The sequence below is a fragment of the Podarcis muralis genome, chromosome 14, assembly GCF_964188315.1.
Source record: "Podarcis muralis chromosome 14, rPodMur119.hap1.1, whole genome shotgun sequence".
NCBI classification, from domain to species: Eukaryota; Metazoa; Chordata; class Lepidosauria; order Squamata; family Lacertidae; genus Podarcis; species Podarcis muralis.
The window spans coordinates 18,092,770-18,119,131 of record NC_135668.1 but is presented as its reverse complement, the minus strand read 5'-3'; the positions used below and the strand labels follow the sequence as shown (position 1 = coordinate 18,119,131).

General features: G+C 42.9%; 1 protein-coding gene across 1 annotated transcript in view; it reads right to left on the bottom strand.

Annotated features, from left to right (window-relative positions):
• The window catches only part of EFL1 (elongation factor like GTPase 1), a 63,789-nt gene extending 37,430 nt beyond the window's left edge, over positions 1-26,359 (bottom strand). The window contains exons 1-15 of the mRNA XM_028705626.2: positions 26,264-26,359; positions 24,125-24,229; positions 23,487-23,554; positions 23,275-23,359; positions 22,538-22,671; positions 21,852-21,989; positions 20,577-20,791; positions 16,544-16,667; positions 15,113-15,189; positions 14,693-14,829; positions 13,926-14,048; positions 13,516-13,615; positions 7,265-7,404; positions 6,639-6,817; positions 5,775-5,910 (exon numbers count right to left, since the gene is read on the bottom strand). Of these exons, the coding sequence (XP_028561459.2) occupies positions 5,775-5,910; positions 6,639-6,817; positions 7,265-7,404; positions 13,516-13,615; positions 13,926-14,048; positions 14,693-14,829; positions 15,113-15,189; positions 16,544-16,667; positions 20,577-20,791; positions 21,852-21,989; positions 22,538-22,671; positions 23,275-23,359; positions 23,487-23,554; positions 24,125-24,215 (1,747 nt within the window). The 5' untranslated portion in view covers positions 24,216-24,229; positions 26,264-26,359. The remainder of the gene's footprint in view (positions 1-5,774; positions 5,911-6,638; positions 6,818-7,264; positions 7,405-13,515; positions 13,616-13,925; positions 14,049-14,692; positions 14,830-15,112; positions 15,190-16,543; positions 16,668-20,576; positions 20,792-21,851; positions 21,990-22,537; positions 22,672-23,274; positions 23,360-23,486; positions 23,555-24,124; positions 24,230-26,263) is intronic.
• Between the last annotated feature and the right edge of the window lie 3 nt (positions 26,360-26,362).

Here is a 26,362-nt window from a genome sequence, read left to right as displayed (position 1 = left end):
GACTGTATAGTGGAACCTCGGTTCCCAAACGCCTCCGTTGTCGTATGTTTCAGTTCTTGGACGATGAAACCCAGAAGTAAATGCTTCCATTTTTGAACCTTTTTTCGGAACCCAAATGTGTGACACAGCTTCTGCTGAGTGCAAGAAGCTTTTGCAACCAATAGGAAGCTGCGCCTTGGTTTTCTAACATTTCAGAAGCTGAATGGGCTTCCAGAAGGGATTTCGTTCAATAACTGAGGTACCACTGTACATACGTATATAAAATCTGTTTAAAACATACAAATAATTACAATACGAAACAGCCCAGCACCAGCCCTTTCATTAAAAGCAGTTGATTCCCAAAAGCCAGCTGGAACAAGAAGGTATTCACCTGCTGGAGGAGGGACAGCAAGGAGGGAGCCAGTCTAGCTTCTCTAGGGAGGGAGTTCCAGAGCCTGGGAGCAGCCACCAAGAAGGCCCTTTCCTGTGAGGATGGTGGGAGAGATAGAGAAGGGCTTTCCCCTGAAGACCTCACAACCAGGGCAGGTTCATATGAGGGAATTTGTTGTGAACCGCCCTGGGATCATCGGATGAAGGGCAGTATACAAAGTACAGTGCTACCTCACGTTAAGAACTTAATTCCTTCTGGAGGTCCGTTCTTAACCTGAAACTGTTATTAACCTGAGGTACCACTTTAGCTAATGGGGCCTCCCGCTGCTGCCGCACAATTTCTGCTCTCATCCTGAAGCAAAGTTCTTAACCCGAGGTACTATTTCTGGGTTAGCAGAGTCTGTAACCTGAAGCATCTGTAACCCGAGATACCACTGTAAATACATTTTTTAAAAGGTCTCTCGGATAGCTTGGACCTAAGCCATGCAGGGCTTTCTTGGTCATAACCAGGACTTTCAATTGTGCGTGGAAACAGAGTAGTAGCCATTGGAGCTATTGCAGCAAGGGAGTCCTTATGCTCCCCATAACCAGCCCCGGCCAACAATCTGGCTGCAGCTCCTTGAGCCAGTTGAAGTTTCTGAGCACCTTTCAAAGCCATCCCCACATAGAGCGTGTGGCAGTAGTTCAACTGGGATGCAACTAAGGCATGTGTCACTGTGGTCAAATCAGAAATCTCAAGGAACAGGTGTAGCTGGTGCACTAGCTTCAACTGTGCAAATGCAATTCTGGCCACCGCAGAAACCCGGGCATCTATGGTCAAGGTTGAGTCCAGAAGCACACCGAAACTCAAGTTATGTATGCCTCTCTTTATGTAAATGACCGGGAGTTGTTTCTACTCCTGGAAATATAGACTTTTCTATAATAAATAACCCCAAAATATGTACCAGATAGAGCCCCACTAGTTTCAGAAATAAGACTCTCTTTGGCAATAACCCACAAAAAAGCACATCAACAACGTTCTGACCCGTAAAATGGTTTTTTAAATATAAAATTTCTCCAAGAGTGGCAGATCTCTAAAAAGAGTGTAACCAGAATATGCTGCAAATCACGACGACTGAGTTTCCCACTGATATGGAGCAAAATTTATAATTTTGCAGTTCACAGAGAATGTGACAAGATAGACCCTGATAAAGGAGGCAGACATTTTTGGCCAAATCACCGCAATAGTTTCATCTTCCAAAAACATTCCATCATCCCTATGCCATATCTTGATGAAAGCATCGTGCCAATTTTTGCTGGATTATGCTAAAATGGTATGATTTATTCCAATTGCAACATTGGGAGGAAAAAGTTCGAGGACATTAGTGTTTTGGCAATGGCTGGTGGGAAAGGGCAAAGGAGGAGGCAAGTAATGGAGCAGGGATGCAGCAGGGCAGGGGTAGCAGAGCTGTACAAGGCAGATATGTATGTGAAAAATGAATATATATGGAGCCATCCCTCATTAATGGGAGCTCTAAGGAACACTTCAATGGGCATCTGCACATTTTCAAGCTTCTTTTCCACGAGTATAAAGTCTAGCATTTTGTGTTTTAAATAGATAAAGTCAGTTCCCAAGGTTGTCACACCCTACTGCAGCCCTTGCCAACAACCTGGGGCCCTACAGATTCTGTGCACTAAATTCCCATCAGCCCTAGACATCATCGCTGCACTGCTGGCTGGGACTAAGGGGAGCTGTAATTGACCAAATCTGAAGGGCGCCAGGTTGGCAAAAGATGCTTTATACGGTTGATTGTGAAATCTGTGTATAAGAAAAAGAGAATATCGTTTGGCAGACGGAGGAAGGAGATGCAGGCTTTCTATACAAATACACCACTCAAAGGTTACAACATACCTTATGAGAAAGAAATTAAAATTCGAAACTGCTTTGGATTCCTTATAACCCATAGAATACAAAACCCAAATAATATTAAAACACAATGAAAAACAAATGTTTCTATTCAAAATCTGATACCAGATCAGCAGTAAGCTTCCCAAAGTTCACTGGTTGGCTTTTAATTCCTCTTGGAGAAAAAAAAAATCACCACTTACAGATGGTTTACATTTAGAAGACTATTTAATATACACATGCACCTCGGGCAAAGATGTTTGGCATCTCTCCCTGAACCAAATTGCCAACTGCATGGCATTTGTTTGTTCCAATGGCCTAGTTTCTTTCTTTCTTTAAGGAATTAAATTGTGTTAAAAGCTGAACCTATCAAACCACAGAGCCTTGGAGCTGGTTCACAAAATTTAAAAAGACAAACATCAGGTGTGGCGCCCAAAGCCATCTACAGTTACTTTTGCACTTAGGTGGAGATTGTGATGTGTGAATTAGGCCAACCACAACTGTGGCTGCTTCAAATCAGCAACAATTTTTGCACAAAAGAGCCAGCCCTAGGAATTGCTTCTACACAACCACATTTAAGTGTTTTCTTCACCTCTCTGGGCATGTTTGTGCACAGTGCTAAAGCATGGCTTTGCTCACAAGACCAAGCAAAGCACTGGGTTCGCATACTACCCTCCGCTGCCTGCCCAAGAAGTCTGCTGAGTTTAGTTTTGCTTTCAAAGAATCTCAGCTTAGTACAAATAGGGTCCCCTGCCTCTTACCACCCTAGCAACTTCTGCTTTACTCGAGGCTTGTGGCAAATTTATCAGAACAAAAGATGCAATAAAATCCCCTGGCAATTACTGAAAATTATTTACCGACATTTAAAATGCTAGCTGCTGTACAAAAATTACATCTGTCAGGGGCATTACTGAATGAAGTGTTAGCTGTAGGTATGATATTTTGCAGGAGTGTATTTTTAAAAACTCTTTCTATCCAATGAAAAACACTGCGTCTTTGAAGCTGAAACTGGCACCTTTCAAGTCTAGTCTAGAGATGTGGAAGATTGAGATGTTAGAATTTTGAACTATAACACTGACAACTGCAGACAGGAGATACCATTTTTAAAATACTTCCTCTTCCCTATGCAAAACACACAAAATTTAACCCACCCTCTTCTCCCTGATGCTTTTTACATAGGGAAGCATTCAAAAATGTGACTTCCCACCTGCAATATGAAGTGGTATGGTAGTTTCTTCCTCACTGTGCTGGTTGAACAATTTCAGACATTGATCACAACAGGACTCAGAACAGATACAGGCTTCAAGTACCGTAGGCCCCTAAGCAACCTTCTAGCGTGTGTGTTTGTGTGTGTGTGTGTGTGTGTATATCAAATTCATCTTACCACACAGCTCTCAATAAAAATCATACCAATCGTAAGATAAATCGGGGGTTAATTACACCTAAGCCAGTGATGTTTATATTCGGATGATGTATATTTTTGAGAGCTTCCATGGTGTGGTGCTAGCAACCTCTTTTAAAGCAACTAAACCTGCAGTCCTACACACACTCACCGGGAGCAAGTCCAATTGCATTCAGTACGGCAAGGTAAACATGTGCAGGCATGCAATGTAAAATTAAGGCTCAGCCTTTAAAAACTTGGCATTTTGGAGAATCAAGTATGAAGAATCTGTCATTTATCAGGTTTTACAAAACTAAGTTACAGATCTAAGCCATCATGGAAACTAAACATACAAGAAATCAGGACACAGGAAATTTATTTAAAAAGGCAAGAAAAGTTATCCCAAAATGCTTAATCAAAACCAGTTTTGATAAAGCAGAGCTCTGCCGATATTCGTCATTTTACCAACGTTGATGAAAAGAAATGAATATCACATGGCTTCTGAGGCAGCATTTTAAAATCAAATGAGTTAGGGAAAGACATCTGGAAGGGATTTTAAGTTTCCATGGTAAACAAAGATTTGGAGGGGAAATTTAGTTTCCCACATCTTTTAGGAGATAAATATCTATTTCTGGAAATATGTAATATTAATGTTGGTCACAAAAAACACAGCATATTTTAAATATGTTAAGAACTGATATCTACTTGAATGTCACCACCAGTGCATGTGCTAAAATCTAACCAAATTTAGAAAACTCTCCAATTCCTCTGTGGTTAATGACTATACAGAACTTCTCAGGCACTGGGTGTTGTTCACGGTGCAAAAATGAAAACACACACATCACAGGATACTGAAGAGTCAAATAGCTGAGCAATTGACAAAGTTACCAAGACAAAACTATTATTCCCTCTTTATACATACGAATGATAGAAAATCATTCCTATCCACTTTTCTGAGTTCAAAGGTTCAGAAGAACAGGTCTGGGTGTATTCTTGCTTTAAGAAAGACTCAGACTAAGGAGAACAGCCATACAAAGTTGCCTTATATGGAGCCAAACAACTGGTCCATCTAGTTCAGCACTGTCATTTCTGGCTAGCATTGGTTGTCCTCAGGAGTCCCAGCCCAGCTGCTAAAGATCCTTTTAAATGGACAGGTGCTAAACATGGGGTTTTCTGCATGCCTTGCTCAGAGGTAAAGCACAAGATTTGCAAGGCAAAGATCCCACATCCAATAACTGATGGCAGTCAGTGAAACAGAATAAGCGTTACCCAAGAATATGTTGTTGGACACCAACATGACCAACCATCAAGGATGATGAGAGCTTAAGTATCTGGAGGGCAGCAGCTTGGAGAAAGCTGGGCCTGGATGATCCAATGGTGTGATCATGACAGGGGCAAGAAAGGCAGCATCACACGATCCGACGACCCATGGAGTCCTGTCTCATTCTATTCCAATTACTGGTGTCGTTTGCTAATATTGGCAAACTGCTGGTTCTTACTTCTTATTGTCATTTCCTTTATGCTGTCTTTTAACTAGATGGATTTTATTATTTTTGAGTCTCTGTAAACTATACTATGGGGAGCTGTTCTGGCCAAGGGGGGGGGGTAAAGGTAAAGGGACCCCTGACCATTAGGTCCAGTCACGGACGACTCTGGGGTTGCGGTGCTCATCTTGCTTTATTGGCCGAGGGAGCTGGCGTTTGTCCGCAGACAGATTCCGGGTCATGTGGCCAGCATGACTAAGCCGCTTCTGGCGAACCAGAGCAGCACACGGAAACACCGTTTACCTTCCCGCCGGAGCGGTACCTATTTATCTACTTGCACTTGATGTGCTTTCGAACTGCTAAGTGGGCAGGAGCTGGGACTGAACAACGGGAGCTCGCCCGGTTGCGGGGATTCGAACTGCCGACCTTCTGATCGGCAAGCCCTAGGCTCTGTGGTTTAGACCACAGCGCCACCCGGGTCCCTAAAGGGGGGGGGGGTACAGGAATTTAATAAATAAAAGTATTTTCAAATGCAGTCTTCAGAAATAAGGATGTTGCCCATCACTGGCGCAATGGCAAGCACGTTTCAAGAAATGCATCTTTTATATATGATAGCACTGGAGAACAAAATGAAAACAATTAAAAGTATGCTCACCCAGCACGTTCCCTGAAGGCACCTCGTGTAGTTCCTCAAGTCCTCTCCCCATCAATAGGTAGAGATCTTCTAAAGTGCAGCAAGTCAAATGGGGCACTGAAGGCAGGTTATCAGAAGCAGAACATCCTACAGGAAGCTGTGGCCAAATTGAAATGTATGTAATTTAATTTTATAATGTACGTTCTTTAACTGCTGATTTGATTTATATCTTGATTAGCTAGGGCTGACTCGTCTTCCAACTCTGAATTTCAGCAATAATTCTCATGTGTATTTTATTGTATGTACACCACTTGGAGGTTTTTACTATTAAGTGTATACAAATCCCACATAAATAAGGAAATAAAACATGGGGAAGGGGAGAGAAAAGAGCCACTCAGTAATGGATACTGTTCTAGAAAAAAAGTTCTCGACACATTTTTCTGAAAAAAGCAAAAAGGCAGCATTAAGAATAAACAAGAGCACTTTCCTCCTTTACATTCTAAGCTGCAAGGGAAAGCTTGATTACAAGGTTCTCAGAAGTAAAGAAAATGGAATACCACAAATCCCCCAATTATTATTATTTCCCCGAACAGGCAATGCCAAGCTAAATTATAGGAAACTTTCCTGCTAATGCCCAAGACAAAAGGAGAGTGTGGCTGGTAGGGTTGATGTTTGCTCCAAACAGACCCAAATGAGAGCCAAATGAGACAGAAGTTGGGATGCCACGCGTGCAAAAAACCTTTGAGTGTGATCAGCAGCTGAAGGAACAGGGCCAGATCTGTTTCCAGCCACCACCCCAAGTGCCAAAAGTTGTCCATCTCTGGGTGGGGTAGGAGATTGAACTTTTCAAAAGCACACTTTGTGAGATAAGGAAAAGGGGCTTACCTTGTGCAACGACTCAGCAGGATCATATTTTGGTCCAAGAACGAAGAGCTTTTGTCCCCTTCTCACAACTCCACTGAACACCCTTGCAAAAGCCACAAAGGCGTCCTTATTTTCGGCTTCCCGTTTTGCAGCAGCCAGGGTCATCGCCTCCATTTGACTTGTAGGTGGTTGATCATCGCCTAAGGAAGGGTTGAGGTGCAAACATTCATTTCTCTATTTCTATTCTGCTTCATCTTGCACTCAAGACTGCTTACGGTAACATGCAGCCATTAATGCAACAAACCCAACTTATGCCAATATCCAATCAACTGGATAAAAATGGCAGCATATTTGAATCCAAGTGCCTTTCCTCTGCTCATTCATCTGGTGAGCAGGGGTCAGGAGTGATATGGATCTTCTCTACCCAGCCTAATGCCACTACTGGGATGAAAATCCATGGGTGTTCTGTACTCTTCGCCCCAAATCAGCCTGGGAAGGCTAGAGGCAAAGGTTTGGTGGACTGGATCTCGCCCATAGGATGATCTGCCATGCTTTATTTAAAATGACAAAAGCAACAGCATTTCATCACCAATCATGAATCAAACACATCCACCGAATCTTCTTCCCTGGCAAGCGTTTCATCTCACCTGTCTTTAGAACTTGGTCCGCTGTATTTCCTCCATTCGTCTCTTGTGCCAACTGCTGCTCCTGATTTGCTGCTAACTTCTCAGCATGTCGTCGCCTTACAAGATCACGCCTTTGGGCTATTTCATCTTGTGACAGAGGCCTATGTATCATTTGAAAGAACATTATTATTATTTTTTTTGGAAAAGCTTTTCCGGACAGCAGGTGCCACCTTTGCAGTTTCTCAAGAACAGTTCAGAAAGTATCCTGACAGCCTTGTAAAACAATATAAATCGGAGCAATCAAGGAAGACAATTGCCTCGGCTTATGCTGGTGGCATTTCAACAAATTCATCACATCCTCAACTGGAGGAGTATGGCATCTCATTAAAGTGAGCTTCCACTACCACCCAGTTGGGATTATATCTTATATCCTTAGCATAGTGACATCATCATGGAAGTTTTCCTGGCTGCTGTTGGGGTTTCTCTAGTGCAGCAGAAAAAAGGAAGTAGCCTTTCCATTTGCCACACATTAAAGGATGAGTTAAAGGGACGCGGGTGGCGCTGTGGGTAAAAGCCTCAGCGCCTAGGGCTTGCCGATCGAAAGGTCGGCGGTTCAAATCCCCGCGGCGGGGTGCGCTCCCGTTGCTCGGTCCCAGCGCCTGCCAACCTAGCAGTTCAAAAGCACTCCCGGGTGCAAGTAGATAAATAGGGACCGCTTACTAGCGGGAAGGTAAACGGCGTTTCCGTGTGCTGCGCTGGCTCGCCAGAGCAGCGATGTCACGCTGGCCACGTGACCCAGAAGTGTCTCCGGACAGCGCTGGCCCCCGGCCTCTTGAGTGAGATGGGCGCACAACCCTAGAGTCTGTCAAGACTGGCCCGTATGGGCAGGGGTACCTTTACCTTTACCTTTTAAAGGATGAGTAATTTTTAAAAATGCAAGTCAGATATTCTGGCCAGCTGCTGGCAGGAAATTTATGCAGTAGGAGGCTAAAAATCAACTACCTGGATATCATGCCAATGACGAGCTGTTATTATTATACAGCATCAGTCATTAGTTTAATTGCTTTATAATAACTTATTGGAATTCTGAATTAAAAAAAGAGAAAGGGCATGCTTCAGTTACAACTACGATTAGCCTGTGAAGAAAATAGTTTTTACTTATATAAGGGTAAAAATTAAAAGTGGCTCAGGGACACTTCCTTTTCAATTGTTTAGTAGCCACTGGACTATTCAAAGACTGACTCCGGTTTAAAATTGATTCCACGTGTGTTGGTTGGATCCATGTGTAGATTTATCTTCCCTGCAAACAAAGGCTGCACTTCAAAGCAGCCGCAATAAATGGTTCCCTTCCTCTTCAGAGACCCCACTTTACTTTGTTAATTTCATAAGTAGGTGCTATCCACAAATACTGCCCTGCAGTTCTGACAGGATGTGCTGCTGAACATTGTCCTTGCTCCATAATAGATGGAGCTGCTCAGGGTCAACTTAAACCACCAATGAAGTACAATTCACAGCCAAGGGACTCGGCTGCACTACAATGCACAGCGCCCTTTGATGCAAATTCATGTCGGTATTTATTCAGAAGATCGCACAGAGATCTTTGGGAGCTATAAAAAAAAAATTGCATTCATTTGATGACACAATTTGGAAAGTTGTTACTTGACACAGAGGCTGTGTAGCTTACAGATCACTTTAGAAAACATCCTTCGGGGAATAGGAGATTGTAAAAACAAGCGAGTTAAGGGATGAAACACACACACACAAGCCTTTGAGTTGAAGACATGTAAATAAGCTGCTAGCTGAAAAACAAAAGGAAGCAAGAACATGCAGAACTGAACAGGGAAGCAACAATTTCGTGGCAAGTTCTGCTTGAAGAAGTAGGATATAGGCAGACGAAGGAGAGAAAGAGAGGGGGAGAAAAACCTGTTGTGAAATCTTCAGAATAATTCTATTTACTTGTTTTTAGGATTTGTACCCAGCTCTCCAGCCAAACCTCCTCGAGTGGCTTACGAGATTGCTTTTTGTGTCACAATAAAGCCAGCCATAAAACACCACAAAGAAAAGAGCAGAGAACTATAAAAACCATTTCCAGCAGCGCCTGTCAAGAAGCTCATCTATTTGTCTCTGCTAGAGCAAAGGACCGTTTTAGGAGCCGTCTCTTGACTTTCCCTCCTTCAAACCAGGCAGGAGTGATGGGCATTGAGTGCCAAAAGTGTAATGGAGGGGTAGGGGGAGAAGGGGGGGGGGAGGGACAGTCAGTCAGACAGACAGACAGACAGACAGACAGACACTACCACCATCCATGAAGCCTATAGACCTATTGCACTTCGGACAGTAGGAACTACCCCCTGCGATGCAGGAATCTCAACTAAAGCATCCACGACATAAGAGATTTTAAAGCACAGTTTGGAAGGCCATCTGCCATGGACTAGAGACCCTCGGGGTCCCTTCCAACTCTATGATTCTATGATTCTTAAGCACTCTCACTGTTGAGAGGTAGTGCGCCACTGTCTCCAAAGAGCAACAGTAACAGGAGAGGGCTTATTGCTTTCATGGCCCGCTTGTGAGCTTCCACAGGGCATATGGTCGGCTGCTGTGGGGAAGATGGAGTCTGGGCCAGATGGATGGACCTTTAGTCTGATCCAGCTGCCTGCTCTTAAAAAAAGCAGGTCCTAACAGCAAAAAGCTTATGATCTTATTTTAGACAGTAAGGAAGACGGGGGGGGGGGGTGAGTGGAAGGGGAGGGAAATACAAAAGGAGGACAGGTATGCAGAAATGTGATTCAGAGGTTGAAGGCTAAAGGGTTAAGCCAAAAGCTTCACTGAGGAGGCATTCAAAGAGCATGCGGCAATGCCATGCTGAGAAGTTCCTGGCATAAAAGGGGGAAAAGAGAGCATTTGAATTGCCCAAGCTCTTTGGAGTTGCAGGAAAAAGTTATCTATGCAGTACTACTGCCAGACAAAGCCAACTCAAAGCGCCTCTGCCTCCTGCATCCGTGTCTTAGCAAGCAGATAAATTTTAAAGACGGACAAGAACAATGACCCCCTGATCATTAAAAGACCATTTAGTGCCAACTATGAGCATGATCCTGCCAAAGGTAAGCACTTGGAATCCCACTAATTTCAGCTGATGAGAGAATTAGACACGTGCTTAAGTCACCCAATGAAATTAAGCAGATGGGGTAGGGGAAGAAACTTGGAGGTTTGTGGAGGGGAATCAAGCTGTTATTAAAATAAAACCAATTTAAGCAGCTGTAGCTGGTTTAAAAAATGTGACTTGATACACAGTGCAAAAAAAGGGAAAGGAATCACAGTATACATATAAAGTAAGACTAAAAATACCATATTAAGTATACTTCTAAAAACTTTCTTTTTACTACCTGGATTATTAACAGTTCACAGGATGTAACACTCCAGCTACTCTCTGTGAAAAGCCCTCCACATTTAAGGATGTAAATCCCACTTAAGTCAAGGGTGGCTAATCTGTGGCCCTCTGGATGCTATAGGACTACAACTCCCATCACTCTGACCATCTGCCATGCTGGCTTGGGCTGATGGAAGCTGGAGTCCAACAATATCTGGAGGTCCACAGGCTCCCAACCCCTGCTTACGGATGCCAAGTGACAATCGTCATGGCTATCTACTAAAGTGATCTACCTAATGAATCTTCCAAGTGCCAAATCAGTTTGGGCCTGAAAGTGAAGGAAGGAACCTTCCAGAACGTATTATGTGAGTGAATATGGGATTCTTAGCTTAACACCAATGAAAGCTCACCAAGTCGTAACTTGAGACTTGCATACCAGCTACCTCTCTATATCCTCTGTCCACATAGAATCATAGAATTGTAAAATGCTGGAGAGGTCGCACAGCAATAGGCACATGCCTCCACATTTGGTGCGAATGCCCCAAAGTCCAATCCTTCTGCATGTTAGTGCTGCAGGAAATTCCCAAAATAACAAAACAGATAACAGAAGCAACTCCACAACATGCCCTATTTAATATCTTCCGGGACAACAACACACACTACAAGGAACTCATAAGTCACTTACTTTCAACAGCTAGAAATATCATAACTAGACACTGGAAGGACCTATCAGGAATGAACATAGACCACAGGTACCAAAATGTATGGGAAACCGCCATACTAGAAAAGTTAATCAACAAACTCAAACCAGCACGGGGACAAGCTATGGAGGATGTCTTCACCTCAGTGTGGTTCCCCTTTATTACACACACAGGACACTGACCTGTCCCCTTTAAGAAGATATGAATCAATACAGCTAAGCTGACCCAACAACCTAGCCCGCCTCCCTCACACAAATAAGCCACACCACAAAAAACTAAACACAACCAACCAAGCTCAGAAACCCCTAAACTCTCGCAATATCAATAAAAATAATTAAATAAACAAATAAAAGACCTACCCATGTAATGCTGACACAACCCGCCCACACTAAGAATAGACAATAGAATGAAAGAATAATTTCCCCGTCCCTCTCCCCTTTGCCCCAACTGCAAGATGTCTATGGCAAAAATGTCTCTCACCAAACGTAAATGAATTGTGAAAAAGACTATGAACTGAAAGTGGAGACAATAGATGCATTAATCTGTTTGCTTTTTAACATAAAAAACCCAATTTTAAAAAAATCATAGAATTGTAGAATTGAAAGGTACCCTGAGGATCATCTAGTCCAACCCCCTGCAAAGCAGGAATATGCATTTGTCCCATACGGGGATCAAACCTGCAACCTTGGCATTATCAGCATCACACTCTAACCAACTGAGCTATCCAGGCTCACATACCAGTTGCAATCAAGTTTTGTGCCCTATGCCTTCACTGTGTCATTTTAGAAGGGTGACAACAAGAAACAGGGTATTTACTCCAGTGGCTCCCAAGCCTTTGGAACAAAGCACTTTAATAATATGAGGAGTCCATCTCTGTCAATTATCTGTATCTGCTGCAAAGAACTTTTATTTCAGCAGGCATTGGGTTGAAAATATTTGAACACACACAGAGAGACAGTACATTCAAACATACACACACACACACACACATATGAAATGATCCTGTGTCTCGACAACACTTCATCTTCCACAGAAAGAATTAAAACTACATAAACATAGAACCATCAAGGCATTTAAAATACTTTTTAGTGCTGTAATCCACCCCCACTGCTTGCCACCTCAAGATCATGAACCCAGGAAGAAGCAACTGATTCAACCTAATTTCACTCTTATTCATAAACTCCTGCTGCCGATTTGCAGAAGTAGAAGCAAAATCCATGCGTGTCGCTATAAAAATTGAAGTCCACTTACAGACAGCTGAATACCACCATCTAGTGGTCTAAATACCCAGTGCTGCTTCAAGCCAAAAATTATTGTGTCTCTTAAATTAGGGTGCAAAATAATAATAATACTCAAGCCCATAGGAGTTCCTAATACTGACCACGGAGCCCCATCTAACTGGATACAGTCACTTTCAGAGCCCCAATGGCACAAGTAGCAATCTGGAGTGCTCACTGGTGGAACGGTCCAAGCTTATCTAACCAATGTTTACAGCAAGCCGTGTTTGGAAGATGAGGCATGCAGAGACATCAAGTTGTGGCCTTTTACTGCAGGTACAAAGCCTCCCTCCCATCCCTCCTTCCTTTGCAGTTTTTCCACTGTCATCACTTCTTTACCCAACTGAGTTCAAGAGGCTCCTCCTGTGCAGAAAGCAACAATTACACTGGAAAATCCTGCATTCACATACTATTTAACGATTGCACGAGGAGATTCTGTATTTACTTGCATGCAGGATGTTTTATTGCAATCATTGCTTTCTATCTAGGAGAGATATGAAGGTGAAGGAGTAAAAGAGAAGAACAACTTCTGAAGTTTGCATGGAAACAGAAAGTGGTCAAAAAGCTTACAAAAGCACCTGGAAGAATCCATAGCTTCTCCACATAAAACAAAAACAAGTTAAAATTAACTTGTATCATTTGAGCAAGATATAGAGATACCAATTTAAGTTTGTAATTCGCTTAGATACAATGTCCGTATGTTGACAGTAACTGTTAACTCTTTGACAAAGCATTTATTCTTTAAACCGCAAATAAAACATTGAACTAGTCTGCATTTACCAACGCTTTCTTGAAAACAGCTGACTTAGTTTCAGATAAGGGCAAATAATTTTACCAGGCGCAGATCAGAAGCAATCTAGACTTGTATACTGTGAATTAGCGTCTAATGCCATTGAGCAGGAGGAGATCCAATGGCATCATTTTTCTCACCTTGGCTTGTTCTGTGGCAATGTCTTAGCATCCACTGCAAACATTTTGGAAACAAAGACAATGACTGGGGCAGTTTCTTCACTGCTGCATTTCATAAACGCTAAGCAAACATAAAACGAGAGAGTTACATGTTTTCCCATGGTCTGATGAGAAAGTCTCTGGCTTTATATTTTATTTGTTAAATAACAAATTAGTGAATCAAGGAGGGAAAATTGTATGAGATTTCAGCCTGCGCTTCTGAGCCAACTTGCAGCATGGATGCAGAAAGCTGAATTCTGCCCAGACTGAAAACCAAAACATCTTTTAGGACATTTAGTTTTTCAATTAGGAGACACCAGGGTTTATGGACTTTTTAAAAACGAGACTCATCTGAACAGGACTTAAGTCGCAATTTGCCAAAATTTACTTACCGTCTTTCAGGTCTTGAGTTTCTTGCGGTAGAGAATCAAATGTTTTCGCTCCAACGCACAACAGTTTTTCTACTCTCTCAGCTGTGATATCAAGAGGACTAGGGAGTTTATTACAGACCATGGCTTAAAGCACGGTGCTAAGGATATACACGTTTAGAAAGGAGGATACAGACAGGAGGCTGTGCAGAAACTATAGGCTAGTATCCAGTAAAATCAAAATACAGACCTTGGACAGGGATTTGCCCAAAGCCAAGACTTGCCTAATGACACAAATATGAACCGTATCTAAAGCATTCGAGGGGATGGATCCTTGGAGGCACTAGGAAGCATGAGAAGTAGGAACAGAAGAGCAACTCAAGTCTCTCTGGCAGTGGTTGGGCGCTCTTGACTGTAAGCTCAACTCCCGTCACACTGCAAGTTGACTATGAGATGACTGAAGCAGGCAGGAAGCTACTGGGGCTGATGGACAATACTAGGGGAAGGGCCGTAACTCACAGCCTCTGCTTTGCATACAGAAGGTATACAGAAGTCATCCCCCAACATCTCCAGATAGGGTTGGCTATGTCCCCTGTCTGAAACCCAGTCAATATAAGCAATACTGAGCTAGATGGACCAATGATTTGACTCAGTATAAGGAACACAGGACTCTGCCTGTATTTAGTTCTCCAAACCCCACCTCCCTCACACAAACTGGTGGACTAAACTCTAGTGCATGAGACAGTAGAAGCTTTTAGTAAATGGTAAAAAAGCTATTTCCTTAAGGATACAGAGAACGGCCTCCGATATTGGGAGCCACTGGCTGCAAATGGCATTAAGCTGAACCTTCGGATCTGTGTGGCGCATTTCACGGGCACCAATTTTCAATCCCAGGGAGGAGACGATTTTATCAATTTTCTCCTTGTCTCTACAAAGAAAGCATATGCCCTGCAATTACAGCACTACATCTGATCATCTTAAAAACAGAAACAAAAAACACAAAGAAGGCCTTTGGGCAAACCAGCCTGTTTCTGTTGTCATGTGGAAGCTCACCTTCCTTCACTTAGAAATGACCCGATAATGCAGTTGAGCAACAAGGGCATTTAGCATAAACAACAGATCCCCTGCCTGTTGCGAAAAGTGAAATTCTGAATTGGCATTCCCCACCTCTGCCATCAAGAAAATGAGACTCGGGGATGCTTTTTGTTTACCTGTTTGTAACTGCTTCATAGAGGCTCCATATGTTTTCCAGCACCAGATGCACAAACAAAGGCTTCTTTCCTTTCAACTGGAAGAAAGCGGTAAGACAAACTTAGGATGCCCTTTATAACACAGGGGGGAGTTCAATTCAGACAATTACAGGGGTAACACCCACATGTGGACCCATAGGTTGAGGATTCACTATAAGGTCTAACTAACAGACATTTGTCCTCTGACTCAGAGCCACTCCCTTTGTTACTTTAACAACCCATATTTAGCAGGGGTTACCAGGCTGGCCTGGTTATTCCAGCAATGGAATCCGTGTTGGATCAAGGAATTAGAAGAGGGACTCAACCATATAGCCTACCCCCCGCCCAAAAAAAGACACCCCCCCATAACAGTATCATGCTTGCATTATTCCAGATTATCAGTAATTGTTTTTTGGATATTGCTTCTCCATCCTATCATCTAGCACAGTTCAGTTGCAACAAGAGCAATCTACCAATCTGTTCTTTCATCCCTGAACTGAAAAATCTTCAAGTACAGCAGCACGCAAGGATTTGCACCCACGTCTCTGCCCAATCGTTTGTCAGCTGTGATCATTCCAATCACCTATTGCAGTGGTAACTACACCCGCCACTGCCCTGAGTGCATGTGCAAGGCATTGTATCAAACCGTTCCAGCGAATGGGAGGCTTGTTCGTCCAAGGAACGCATTTTGTACTTTCCACACACAGATTATGTAATCACAGTGAACTGAACTGAATCTTAAAAAGGTAAAGGTACCCCTAAACGTTAGGTCCAGTTGCAGATGACTCTGGGGTTGCGTGCGCATCTCGCTCTATAGGCAGAGGGAGCCAGTGTTTGTCCACAGACAGCTTCCAGGTCATGTGGCCAGCATGACTAAGCCGCTGCTGGTGAACCAGAGCAGCACACGGAAACACAATTTACCTTCCTGCCAGAGCAGTACCTATTTATCTACTTGCACTGGTGTGCTTTCAAACTGCTAGGTGGGCAGGAGCTGGGACTGAACAATGAGAGCTCACCCCGTCGCAGGGTTTCGAACCGCCGACCTTCTGATCGGCAAGCCCTAGGCTCTGTGGTTTAGACCACAGCACCACCCATGTCCCTACGGACTGAATCTTAGGTTTGCATAAATAAGATATAAGCATTGGTAACAGACTCTAAGGTCTAGTCTACAGATGCCGTAGAATGAAGTGGCAGAGATCCAAGGTTGTAAATGTACATTGATGAGGTATATTGAGAATTATCATAGCAGCTGCAATATACTACATATTTGCTTGACCAGGGTGGTAAAGATTAAAAACAAAATTGTTCAGAATCCCAGGAAAGTGGCAATACTGCATACTCAGTTGCTGGCAAGTAACTTTTCTGGTAGGGAAAAAAGAAAATTAAAAGCAAGTTATACACCAGTGAACTCACCTGGTCAGTTTTCATTATCTTCTTAGCTTTTGTATTTAGATAATAATCTCCCCACAGGGTTTTCAGCAGTACTGAAGCTTTGATTCCAATCTTCTGGCTATACAGCTTGGCAAAATGCTCAATGCTGGGTAATAAGCAAAAATAATTTGTTACCCAAACGTATCAAAACTAAAGCACTTTTCAAAAGAAGGCATCTGCTTCAACCTACATAGCAATCATTTTACATATTTGACAAGCATAGCTGTATTCTGTCTGCAGACCAGATGCTCACATAGCATCCTTGCAGTGACAGTGAGAACAATTGGCATGTTTTGAGTCAGATGTCTCAGAACACTCTAGTGAAAGAACAAACACCAGCAGGCATGCCTCAAGTTCCTGAAACCACTGTAGGTAGAGGAATTCATACATGAATGGCCATCACTTGATGACAGAAGTCATCATGACTTGCTTATATGAATGAGCCACCACATAAATTAGGGTTGCCATATTTCAAAAAATGAAATTCCGGACACAATCGTTGTTGAGCTTTTTTGAGCAAAGTTGTTGAGCTTTGCAAAATCTCGGAAGAAAAAGTGATTTTTTGGGGAGCAATTTATAATGAAATTCAACAAAATCGACACTTCCGACATGGGTTGCCATATGTTCGGATTTCCCCAGACATTCAAACGATTTCCACCCAGGCGCTGTTTACGAGGACCGAATACTAGCTATGTCCAGAAAATTCCGGACGTATGGCAACCCTAACATAAATAATACTGCACCAGATGACAAATCAGACTGAACACTTTTTGTGACATTTTATCTCAACATATAAATAAGATCAAAACAAGAAAGTGGCAATTCTATACCCAGTAAAGAAGGATTGAGCTCTGTTGAACTCAATGGGGTCTGCTTCTTAACAGACATAGACAGGTATTGATACAGTTGAACCCTAAAATAAGGCAAACACACAGATGAAGGCATTTTCAACAGTGGAATCCACTATTGCATAATGTGATTCCACTGGGACATCAGAAAAGCCCCACCCCTTGCATATTTTAAACAGGCTTTAAAGGTCTACCGCTTTACTACACTTTTAACTAACTAACATAAGTGTGTAGTATTTTGGCCATATTTTGATCATTTTATAGTGTGTTCCTTTTAGCTACCAGTTGTTGGGTACTGTTTTAGAAATTTTATGTTGTTTTATAAGATTTTAAATTGCATTCTACTGTATGTTTGACATGTAGCTTGGGAAGAATGTTTTCTTGAAAAGCAGTGCAACAATTAGGTTTTTTAAAAAGAGTATCAGCACAATAGTATGCCATCAGCTATGTTTTGTCAAAACTCTTATTCTAGAAAGCTACAAATAAACTCCAGCTATTTGTAAATGAGTTCCTAATTTGCCTTCCATTTCCAAATCGAAATTAAATGAGTAATTTTACCATCAGCATTTATGCCAACCTCTTAACCAAATCATCTCTGAACAAAGCATCAGCACTCAATTTTGATGCCATTTCTGTTCGGACTATTAAGTTGATCACTAAGTTTTTCTTTTATTTTTCCGGATTTGTATATGGTTTACTCGGTAGCTATTTCTTCTCCCAAAGATAGCCCGCAAGAAGAAGAGTTTGGATTTGATATCCCGCTTTATCACTACCCAAAGGAGTCTCAGAGCGGATAACATTCTCCTTTCCCTTCCTCCCCCACATCAAACACTCTGTGAGGTGAGTGGGGCTGAGAGACTTCAAAGAAGTGTGACTAGCCCAAGGTCACCCAGCAGTTGCATGTGGAGGAGAGGGAAGCAAACCCGGTTCACCAGATTGCGAGTCCACTGCTCTTAACCACTACACCACGCTGGCAGCAGAGGTTTAGGACAAGAGTTTTCTCCTCCTAGATGGGCTACCTTCCCAGGTTCATGAGCCCCACCTGCCCCTCGCTTCCTTCTACAGCACATGCAGAAACCACCTTCTTGAACCTTGGACCCACTATTGGTCACATCCATTCAATCAACCCTGCTGTTTCCTATTCAGTGGTACCTCTGGATGCGAACGGGATCCGTTCTGGAGTCCCGTTCGCATCCTGAAGCGAACGCAACCCGCGTCTGCGTGGGTCGCGATGATGTCATTTTGAGCATCTGCGCATGCGGCAAAACCCGGAAGTAACATGGTCATTTACTTCCGGGTCGCCGCAGAGTGTAACCTGGAAACGCTCAACCTGAAGCACATTTAACCCGAGGTATGACTGTACAACTGCAAGAAAAAGCTTCTTTCATCCTCTCTTCCCCAGCGTGAAAAAGCAAGAGAACTTGCGACAAGATTTCAATTTCTGGTCATCTATATCCCACTTCTGTGCATATAAGGAGGAGCTGCATAACATTTAATGTTACAACTGCCTTGGCTGTAGCTATCCTGGTGCTACAAAGTCATTTCCTGAAGCAGAAACGTGTGAAGTGAAGATGAAGGCTATTAAATGCTCACCATTGCACACAGGGAGCCTGACAGGCTACAGCTCAAACTGTGTTTTCAAGTCGAGATGTGCCTGCCCTTCCCGCTTTACATGTCTGCTGCAGAAAATGCTTCTGCAGCCCGAGCAGCAACAAACACAATTGTTGGGTAAACTAGGAATCAGCTCGAAGATGCAGACAAATGGGAGGCAGTAAAGCCAGGGTTGCTGGCCTCACAGAGCCTGTGCAGAGTGCAAAATCAGACGCCTGTCAACCAGAGATGTATCATGGTGGGAATGACAATAAAATCTGTCAAACTGCCTGTGCTTACTTCCCTGAAAAATATAGCCAAGTAAGAAGTTTGCATTTCGTCATGGAAATAATCAGTTTTGCACTGGTCTGAGCTGGATGGAAGGCCCAAATTTTCGTTCCTAGGTTTCTCGAGTCCCAATATTTTCTCAAATGTGACAATATTTGGGAATGCTTCAAAACATACCTCAGAGAGGCCCCCACTTAGTGTTTTTTGACAAAAACACAATCAGCAAAAAAATGTTAACACTGATCAGTGTTTTATTTTGAAATCTTTGAGATGGTATTTTGGTTTCCTGTTGTGTTGCTTTGACTGTGTACTTTATATTTGACTTTCTTCAGAAATGTTTGATTCTGCATTGTTTTATTGAGGTTTAATATACTGTAAACCACGCTGAGATTTTTCTTAAAAATATAAAGTGCTATAGAAATGAAATAATAATAAAATAATAATCAGATTTAACAACATTAAAATGCCTTGGACAGATGGGTCCTAAGCCCATTTATGTGTTGCCCCACCAGCATGCAATTGACTATTAGGAGGCTGAACAAGCATTTAAATGGTGAATAGCAGATGATTTTTTTGTGTGGTTTTATTCTTTTTTTGGTCTAAGGTTTACACCTACAGTGGTGCCCCGCAAGACGAACGCCCCGCAAGACGGAAAACCCGCTAGACGAAAGGGTTTTCCGTTTTGGAGACGCTTCACAAAACGAATTTCCCTATGGGCTTCCTTCGCAAGACGAAAGCCCATAGGGAAATCTCCGGGACAGCGGGGAAGCGCAGCGCGTCTTCCCCACTGTCCTCGGACCTCCTCCGAAGCCTGGCGGGGGGGCGGAGAGACCTCCTCCCGCCGCCAGGCTTCGGAAGGCTGCTCCAAAGCCAGGCGGGGGGGCGGGGGCGGAGAGGTTTTTTAAAAACCCCGGGACAGCGGAGGACTTCTTGCAAGTTTTAACTTTTAAGAACTCATAAAGCAGTCTAGACAGAAGGCATCTGAAGGAATGCTTCCTCTTATGAATTCTGATCTGTTAGAAAGACCACACTGAAGTAGTTCTTGCAACGGAAGCAGACTGGGAATCTTCAGTGCAACACTCTCTAGATGGAAGCATCCACTCACCTGTGGATTTATTTATTTTTACTACTGTCTATTAAATGATTAAGCTCTGAAAACTCCCCCCCCACCCAAAAAAAAAAAATTTAGTCTGCGCTGCAGTAAGATGTATACAAAGACAAAACTGAAAACTTCATCCACCCTAATGAAAATATATGATCAAATTACTAATAAGCATCTATAAACTCACCCAAATCCCCAGCCGTCAATTGCACTAGCAAATACCACGTTCCCCTGATCGGGTGAAAAGTAAAGATTGGAATCATCAGAAAATTCCAAGCCTGCACTCCAGTCATAAACTTGGTCACCATGTGAAGAATCAAAAGTCAACTGAGTTTCCATTTCTTTCTCCGCCCTTTCTTCAAGAACTTTCGAAGTGAAGAGTGTTGCAGTGATTGCATTCACCTAGAAAGACATTCCAGTTTATTTTCATAATATCCTACCTTCCTGCCCCTAAAGAGAATTTAAAGGCAGCTTACAAGCAGAATTCCTAAAACAAATGTTTACAGCCACCAAAATACCAGAAATACAATAATTATTAAAAACCATTTCAGACAGCAGTTACACTATCAAAATTAAAACAAAAAATAATAATAATGGGTGGGGTATAAATAAATAAATATAAAATTATTATTATTATTATTTCAGACAATCATCCCAGAGGTTCTCTGGAACCTGAGCTGCTTTTGCCATTTTGCTAAAATCACGAATAAGCTGGTCCTCTGAGCAGTCCCAGAGCTATATATTCCTTCAGAAGATCATATTCCTCATACTTGGGTGTTTTAGCAGGGTACTCAAGAGCAGAGCCTCATCTGATGGCCCAGAGCACATGGGAAATATCAGATAGGAAAAGATAATCCATAAGAGCCAAGCTGCACATTACAGTTAAGGTATTTTTAACCAACAAGGAAGAGCGTTGTCCCTTTCTTTAGCAAAGGAGTGAATTTCAGTGTCAAGTGGTACAAGAAGTAAAATTTTAATCCTCATACCATGGGTCCAATCTAGAGAGAAAAAGCAAACTGAGATGTAGCCCTTAAGGAAACAAGATGTAGCTAGCTCTAAGGACACTAGTTAAAAATTACTTACATAACACCTAAGGTATTCTCGTTCCAGACTATTTTGGCTGATTAATTTGACCAGAATGCTAACAATAAGCCAGTGGAACTGCTTCAGGTTTGGTGGAATATGTTGTCTGTGACGGACACCATTTAATAACTAGGCAGCTGCATTCTTGAACTTCTGAAGTTTTTGAAAATACTGTCCTTCAGAGCATATTGCAGTAATCCAGCCTTCCCCCATCCTGGTACCCTTTAGATGCTTTGGCTGGTGCTGCTGACAGTTGTGGTCCATCTGAAGTTTGGGGAAGGCTGAAGTAGTCCAACAATGCCTATAGTTTACTTGCTGTCCTTTTCCTTCTACAACTATTGCTGATGACAAATAATCAAGCTATTTAGAACTCTCATACCTGTTCCAAGATATTCTTAAGGTGAGAATATGCTTCCTGAGGGGTAAACTTGAGCTCCATTATGAGACGGTCTATTTTATTAATCACCAGAACTGGACGAATATTTTCTAGCCAAGCCTGCCGCAATACTGCATGAGTCTAGAGAAAAGGAAAACAAGCATATTGACACTGTGCCATAAAACAGCTGAGGAAAATATGAGCGACTGTATAACTCTGACCTGGTAACTGACCCTTGGTTAGGAATCTGGGTTGTATGAACCTTTCTTCCAAGCCTGCATTCTTCATGTAAACTCCTGGCTTCCTCCCCCATACTGCTTCAGCATTATGCACAAGGATCGCCAACAGTGGTTAAAATTAAACCAAGTTTGGTTCATTTTGCAAATCCTGACTGAAGTAAAGAGTCTGACCATTTTCCTCTTGGAAGTTACATTGATACAGACATCAGTATGTCGATTTCTACCAGTACACTAATATTACATGGCCAACAAAAATATATTCTTGTGTTCACCTCCCTCTCCTTTGCCACATATTCTGAACTCCATCTTGCACGCAACACTGCATTTTAATTTACCAATGCATTCTAAATATTAGCTGATGATTCCATATACTAGTCGAACGGTGGTATGTCCGAATAAGAACATTTTAATTTATTTCCCCCTCTACCTGAAGTAGGTTTTCCTCATTACCTGCGGGCAGACTCCTTCCACAGCATCTACCACAATGATGCAGCCATCACAGAGTCTGACAGCTGTGGACACTTCTGAAGAGAAGTCCACATGGCCAGGGGAGTCGATTAGGTTGATCAGATACTCCTGACCATCTAGAACCAAAGGGAAAAGTGCTTTAAAAGCAAGCATTTTAAGAGTGTGTTTAGGATCAGTTCTGATGTAACATGAAACCATGGTTTAGTACTAAGATGAGCAGGTGTGAACCTTGAGCTAAAGCACTATTCTCTCTCCCCCTCTTCATGAACTGGGGAGGAAGATTAAAGCTTCCATTTGTGAACTGGAACAAACCTCAGCTCCCAATTACATCTGAATATAGGAACAATGCTCTGTTCCAACTGGAGTACATTCAATAACCATCATGATCCTGGTTTGAATAAAGCATAGTTTCCTACATTAGGATGTAATAGGAAAGTGCAGTTTGCTCCAAACAGCAAAAATAGAAACATTACGTTTTCTTCTCTTCCACATCCAAGGGGAAAAACACCCAAACCTGAGGTTCAGGTCTCCTCAAGCTCATAACACTAAACCATGGTTTAACACTGCACCTGAACTGAGCCTTACAGCAGGTAGCTAAATAAAAAATAATCAGTATTTTAGATTCCATCCAAATCTTTGCACTTTATTTAAGCACTATATTTCAACAACACAATACTTAACAGTTTAAATGCACATACAGAATGTGCTAACTATATTACCTTTTCCAAAATGTAATGAAATTGCGCTTGATTTCATTGTAATTCCTCGAATCTGCTCATCTTCTCGGCTATCCAAGTATCTCAGCTATATGAATTGTAAAAAAATAAACAAATACTCTGTATTCACATTTTTCAGAGACTTTTCTTAAATGTGAGAAAATGTGGATAGAGAAAAAATTCTGGATAATATACTGGAAATGTTTAAGTTGTACCTTGCCTGCCAATCTGCTAGAGATTATTCCATTGCTAGAAATAAGGCAGTCAGCTAAAGTTGTCTTGCCTGGGGGAAAGAAAGGGTAATGAAAAGTAGTACACACACACACACACAAATAAAAACAAGCCCTTATATTTAAGATTAAAAACATTAAATCCATCCTCCCATGACCACATGTCTCCTCCCTTTACAGGGCTTTTCTTACACACCCATGTAGAAAGTTGTCAGAGATGAGTTATTTAATACACAACTGTGTTACAGAGCAACAAGCTGTCCTTCCATAATTGTTTCATACTGCTGGTGTATTTGTCATGGGATTTGTGTGCAGTGGTGTAGCGTGGGGGGTGCAGGGGGGGCCGGCTGCACCGGGCGCAACATGGGGGGGCGCTCGCACTCACAGCTCTCTGCCCCTACCTGGCTCACTCTCTCTCTCTCTCTCACTGCAGTGCTGGCTGTGCGAATCCGATCCGAGCCGCCGGGTCGCCGCCCACTGTGGAGGGGGGGTGCCAGGCGTGCCGTGCGGTGCGGAGAGAGAGCGAGGGTTAGGGGGCGCAAATTACTTGCCTTGCCCCGGGTGCTGACAACCCATGCTACGCCACTGTTTGTGTGATATGCAGTTCATAACGTGTCTCTTACCATGGTCCACATGGGCCAGTATGCAAATATTCCTAATGAAGTCAGTCTTTTTCTGAAGTCCAATAGTCTTATTCAGACTTGCAAGAACCATGGTTGGATGTTTCGCTGCAAGGAAAAGAAATCCATATTGGAAAGATCAAAGTTGTCAGAAAGCTACAAGGTTATATGAAAGCTTTAAATTGGAATAATTCAGACGGCCAGACACTATGAAGAAAGAGATTAGTACTGGGTGGAATTTTGGCTCTTCTCTTCTCTACCCTCCCCCTGTCCCCAATAAACCACCATTTAAGGAGGACACACATGCAAAAACTATGGTTCTAATAGGAGATCAGCATGAATGCGTCTGTACCAGCACTCAAAGTTAACAGCTACAGTGCAGCCAGGATAAGTATTCCCTAATGAGCCAAACCATGAGCTGGACCATAAAGAAGGCTGATCGCCGAAGAATTGATGCTTTTGAATTATGGTGCTGGAGGAGACTCTTCAGAGTCCCATGGACTGCAAGAAGATCAAACGCATCCATTCTTAAGGAAATCAGCCCTGAGTGCTCACTGGAAGGACAGATCGTGAAGCTGAGGCTCCAGTACTTTGGCCACCTCATGAGAAGAGAAGACTCCCTGGAGAAGACACTGATGCTGGGAAAGATGGAGGGCACAAGGAGAAGGGGGCGACAGAAGACGAGATGGTTGGATAGTGTTTTTGAGGTTACCAGCATGAGTTTGACCAAACTGCGGGAGGTAGTGGAGGACAGAGGTGCCTGGTATGCTCTGGTCCATGGGGTCACGAAGAGTCGGACACGACTAAACGACTAAACAACAACAACAACAATGAGCCAAACACACCCCAGTCTGTCAAGTACATGGGGAACTAGTGCCCTGCACTGTTGTCAAAAACTTATGTTACTGCCTCATTCAAGGCCCTGAAGAAATCACAGCCCTGAAAACTCACCAAGCTACAGTTTTTAACAGTGCCCAGGAGTAATGATAATGCACATCCATAGTCTTCCTCCACCTCCCCCACCCAGCCATATCAAACAAAAAGCTTCATCCTGAGCCAGGTCACGGCTGGTAATTTTCTTATTTTACTTGCAGTGTAATTAACAGTTAAAAAGCACTGGCTATGCTCTGGAGCTGCTCTTTGGACCTCACACCTTAGTGGCTCTATGAGATTATAACAGCAACTAAGTCCTAAGCAGCAAAGTCAGATGCAAATGAAGGACAGTGAAGGTAATAATTACAGAAACAACCACTCACGGCATAAAGCTGTTGTTGAAAGCAGAGCAGCCTGGCATTTGTGAGTGAATCAACATGAATATGGCAACAACTTTCCCCCCCCCGATTCCATCCACCAACCACCCAGCTCTCCCAGGAGCTCCAGGGAGGCGCACGTTGCCCTTTCACCCACCCAATGACCCTCCTTTGCTTCTCACCGCAACAACCCTGCGAGGTAGGCAGGGCCAGATTTAGGTTTGATGAGGCCTTAAGCTACTGAAGGCAATGGGGCCCTTTATATGTGATATTTTAGGGAGCAGGCTAGCAGGCGGGGCCCATTACTTATATTACAGGAGCTTATACAACACAAAACACTGTTGCTGTATGCAGGTTTTAATTGTTTTTTATCTTATATTTTGGAAAAAACACCCATGGGTTTTTTTCCCCTTTAATTTTTTTTTGGGGGCCCCCAAGAGAGTGGGGCCCTAAGCTATAGCTTGTTTAGCTTATACGCAAATCCGGCACTGGAGGAAGGCGAGCTGGAGGGATAGTGGGCTGGTCCTGTGAGTTTGGCCACTGGACCTTTCCCAGTTACTGGCTTCCCTTTCCCAGTGGCAATTCTGCTTCTCTGCCTTCTTCCCGTCCCCCCTCATTTAGCCGCCCTGAGCCCGGTCTTGGCTGGGGAGGGCGGGGTATAAATAAATTATTATTATTATTATTATTATTATTATTATTATTATTATTATTATTATTATTATTATTATTATTATTTACTCTTGGAAGGTATCAAGGATACTTCCTGAAGATGGAAATTTGGATTAAGGATCTCGAAAGCCCACCTATCTCTCCCCCCCCCCCCCCGCATTGCCACCGGGGTATGACTCGCGCTGCCTCCCCTATCCCTCTTTTAGGAACTGGGGGGACTCACCTCACGGAGCTGCCGCCGGCCACTGACAAGAAGGGAGCGTGAGCAGGTTGCAACCGGAAGTCCGCCTCTTCCTTTCTGCGCGTGCGCAGGCGCTGCAGA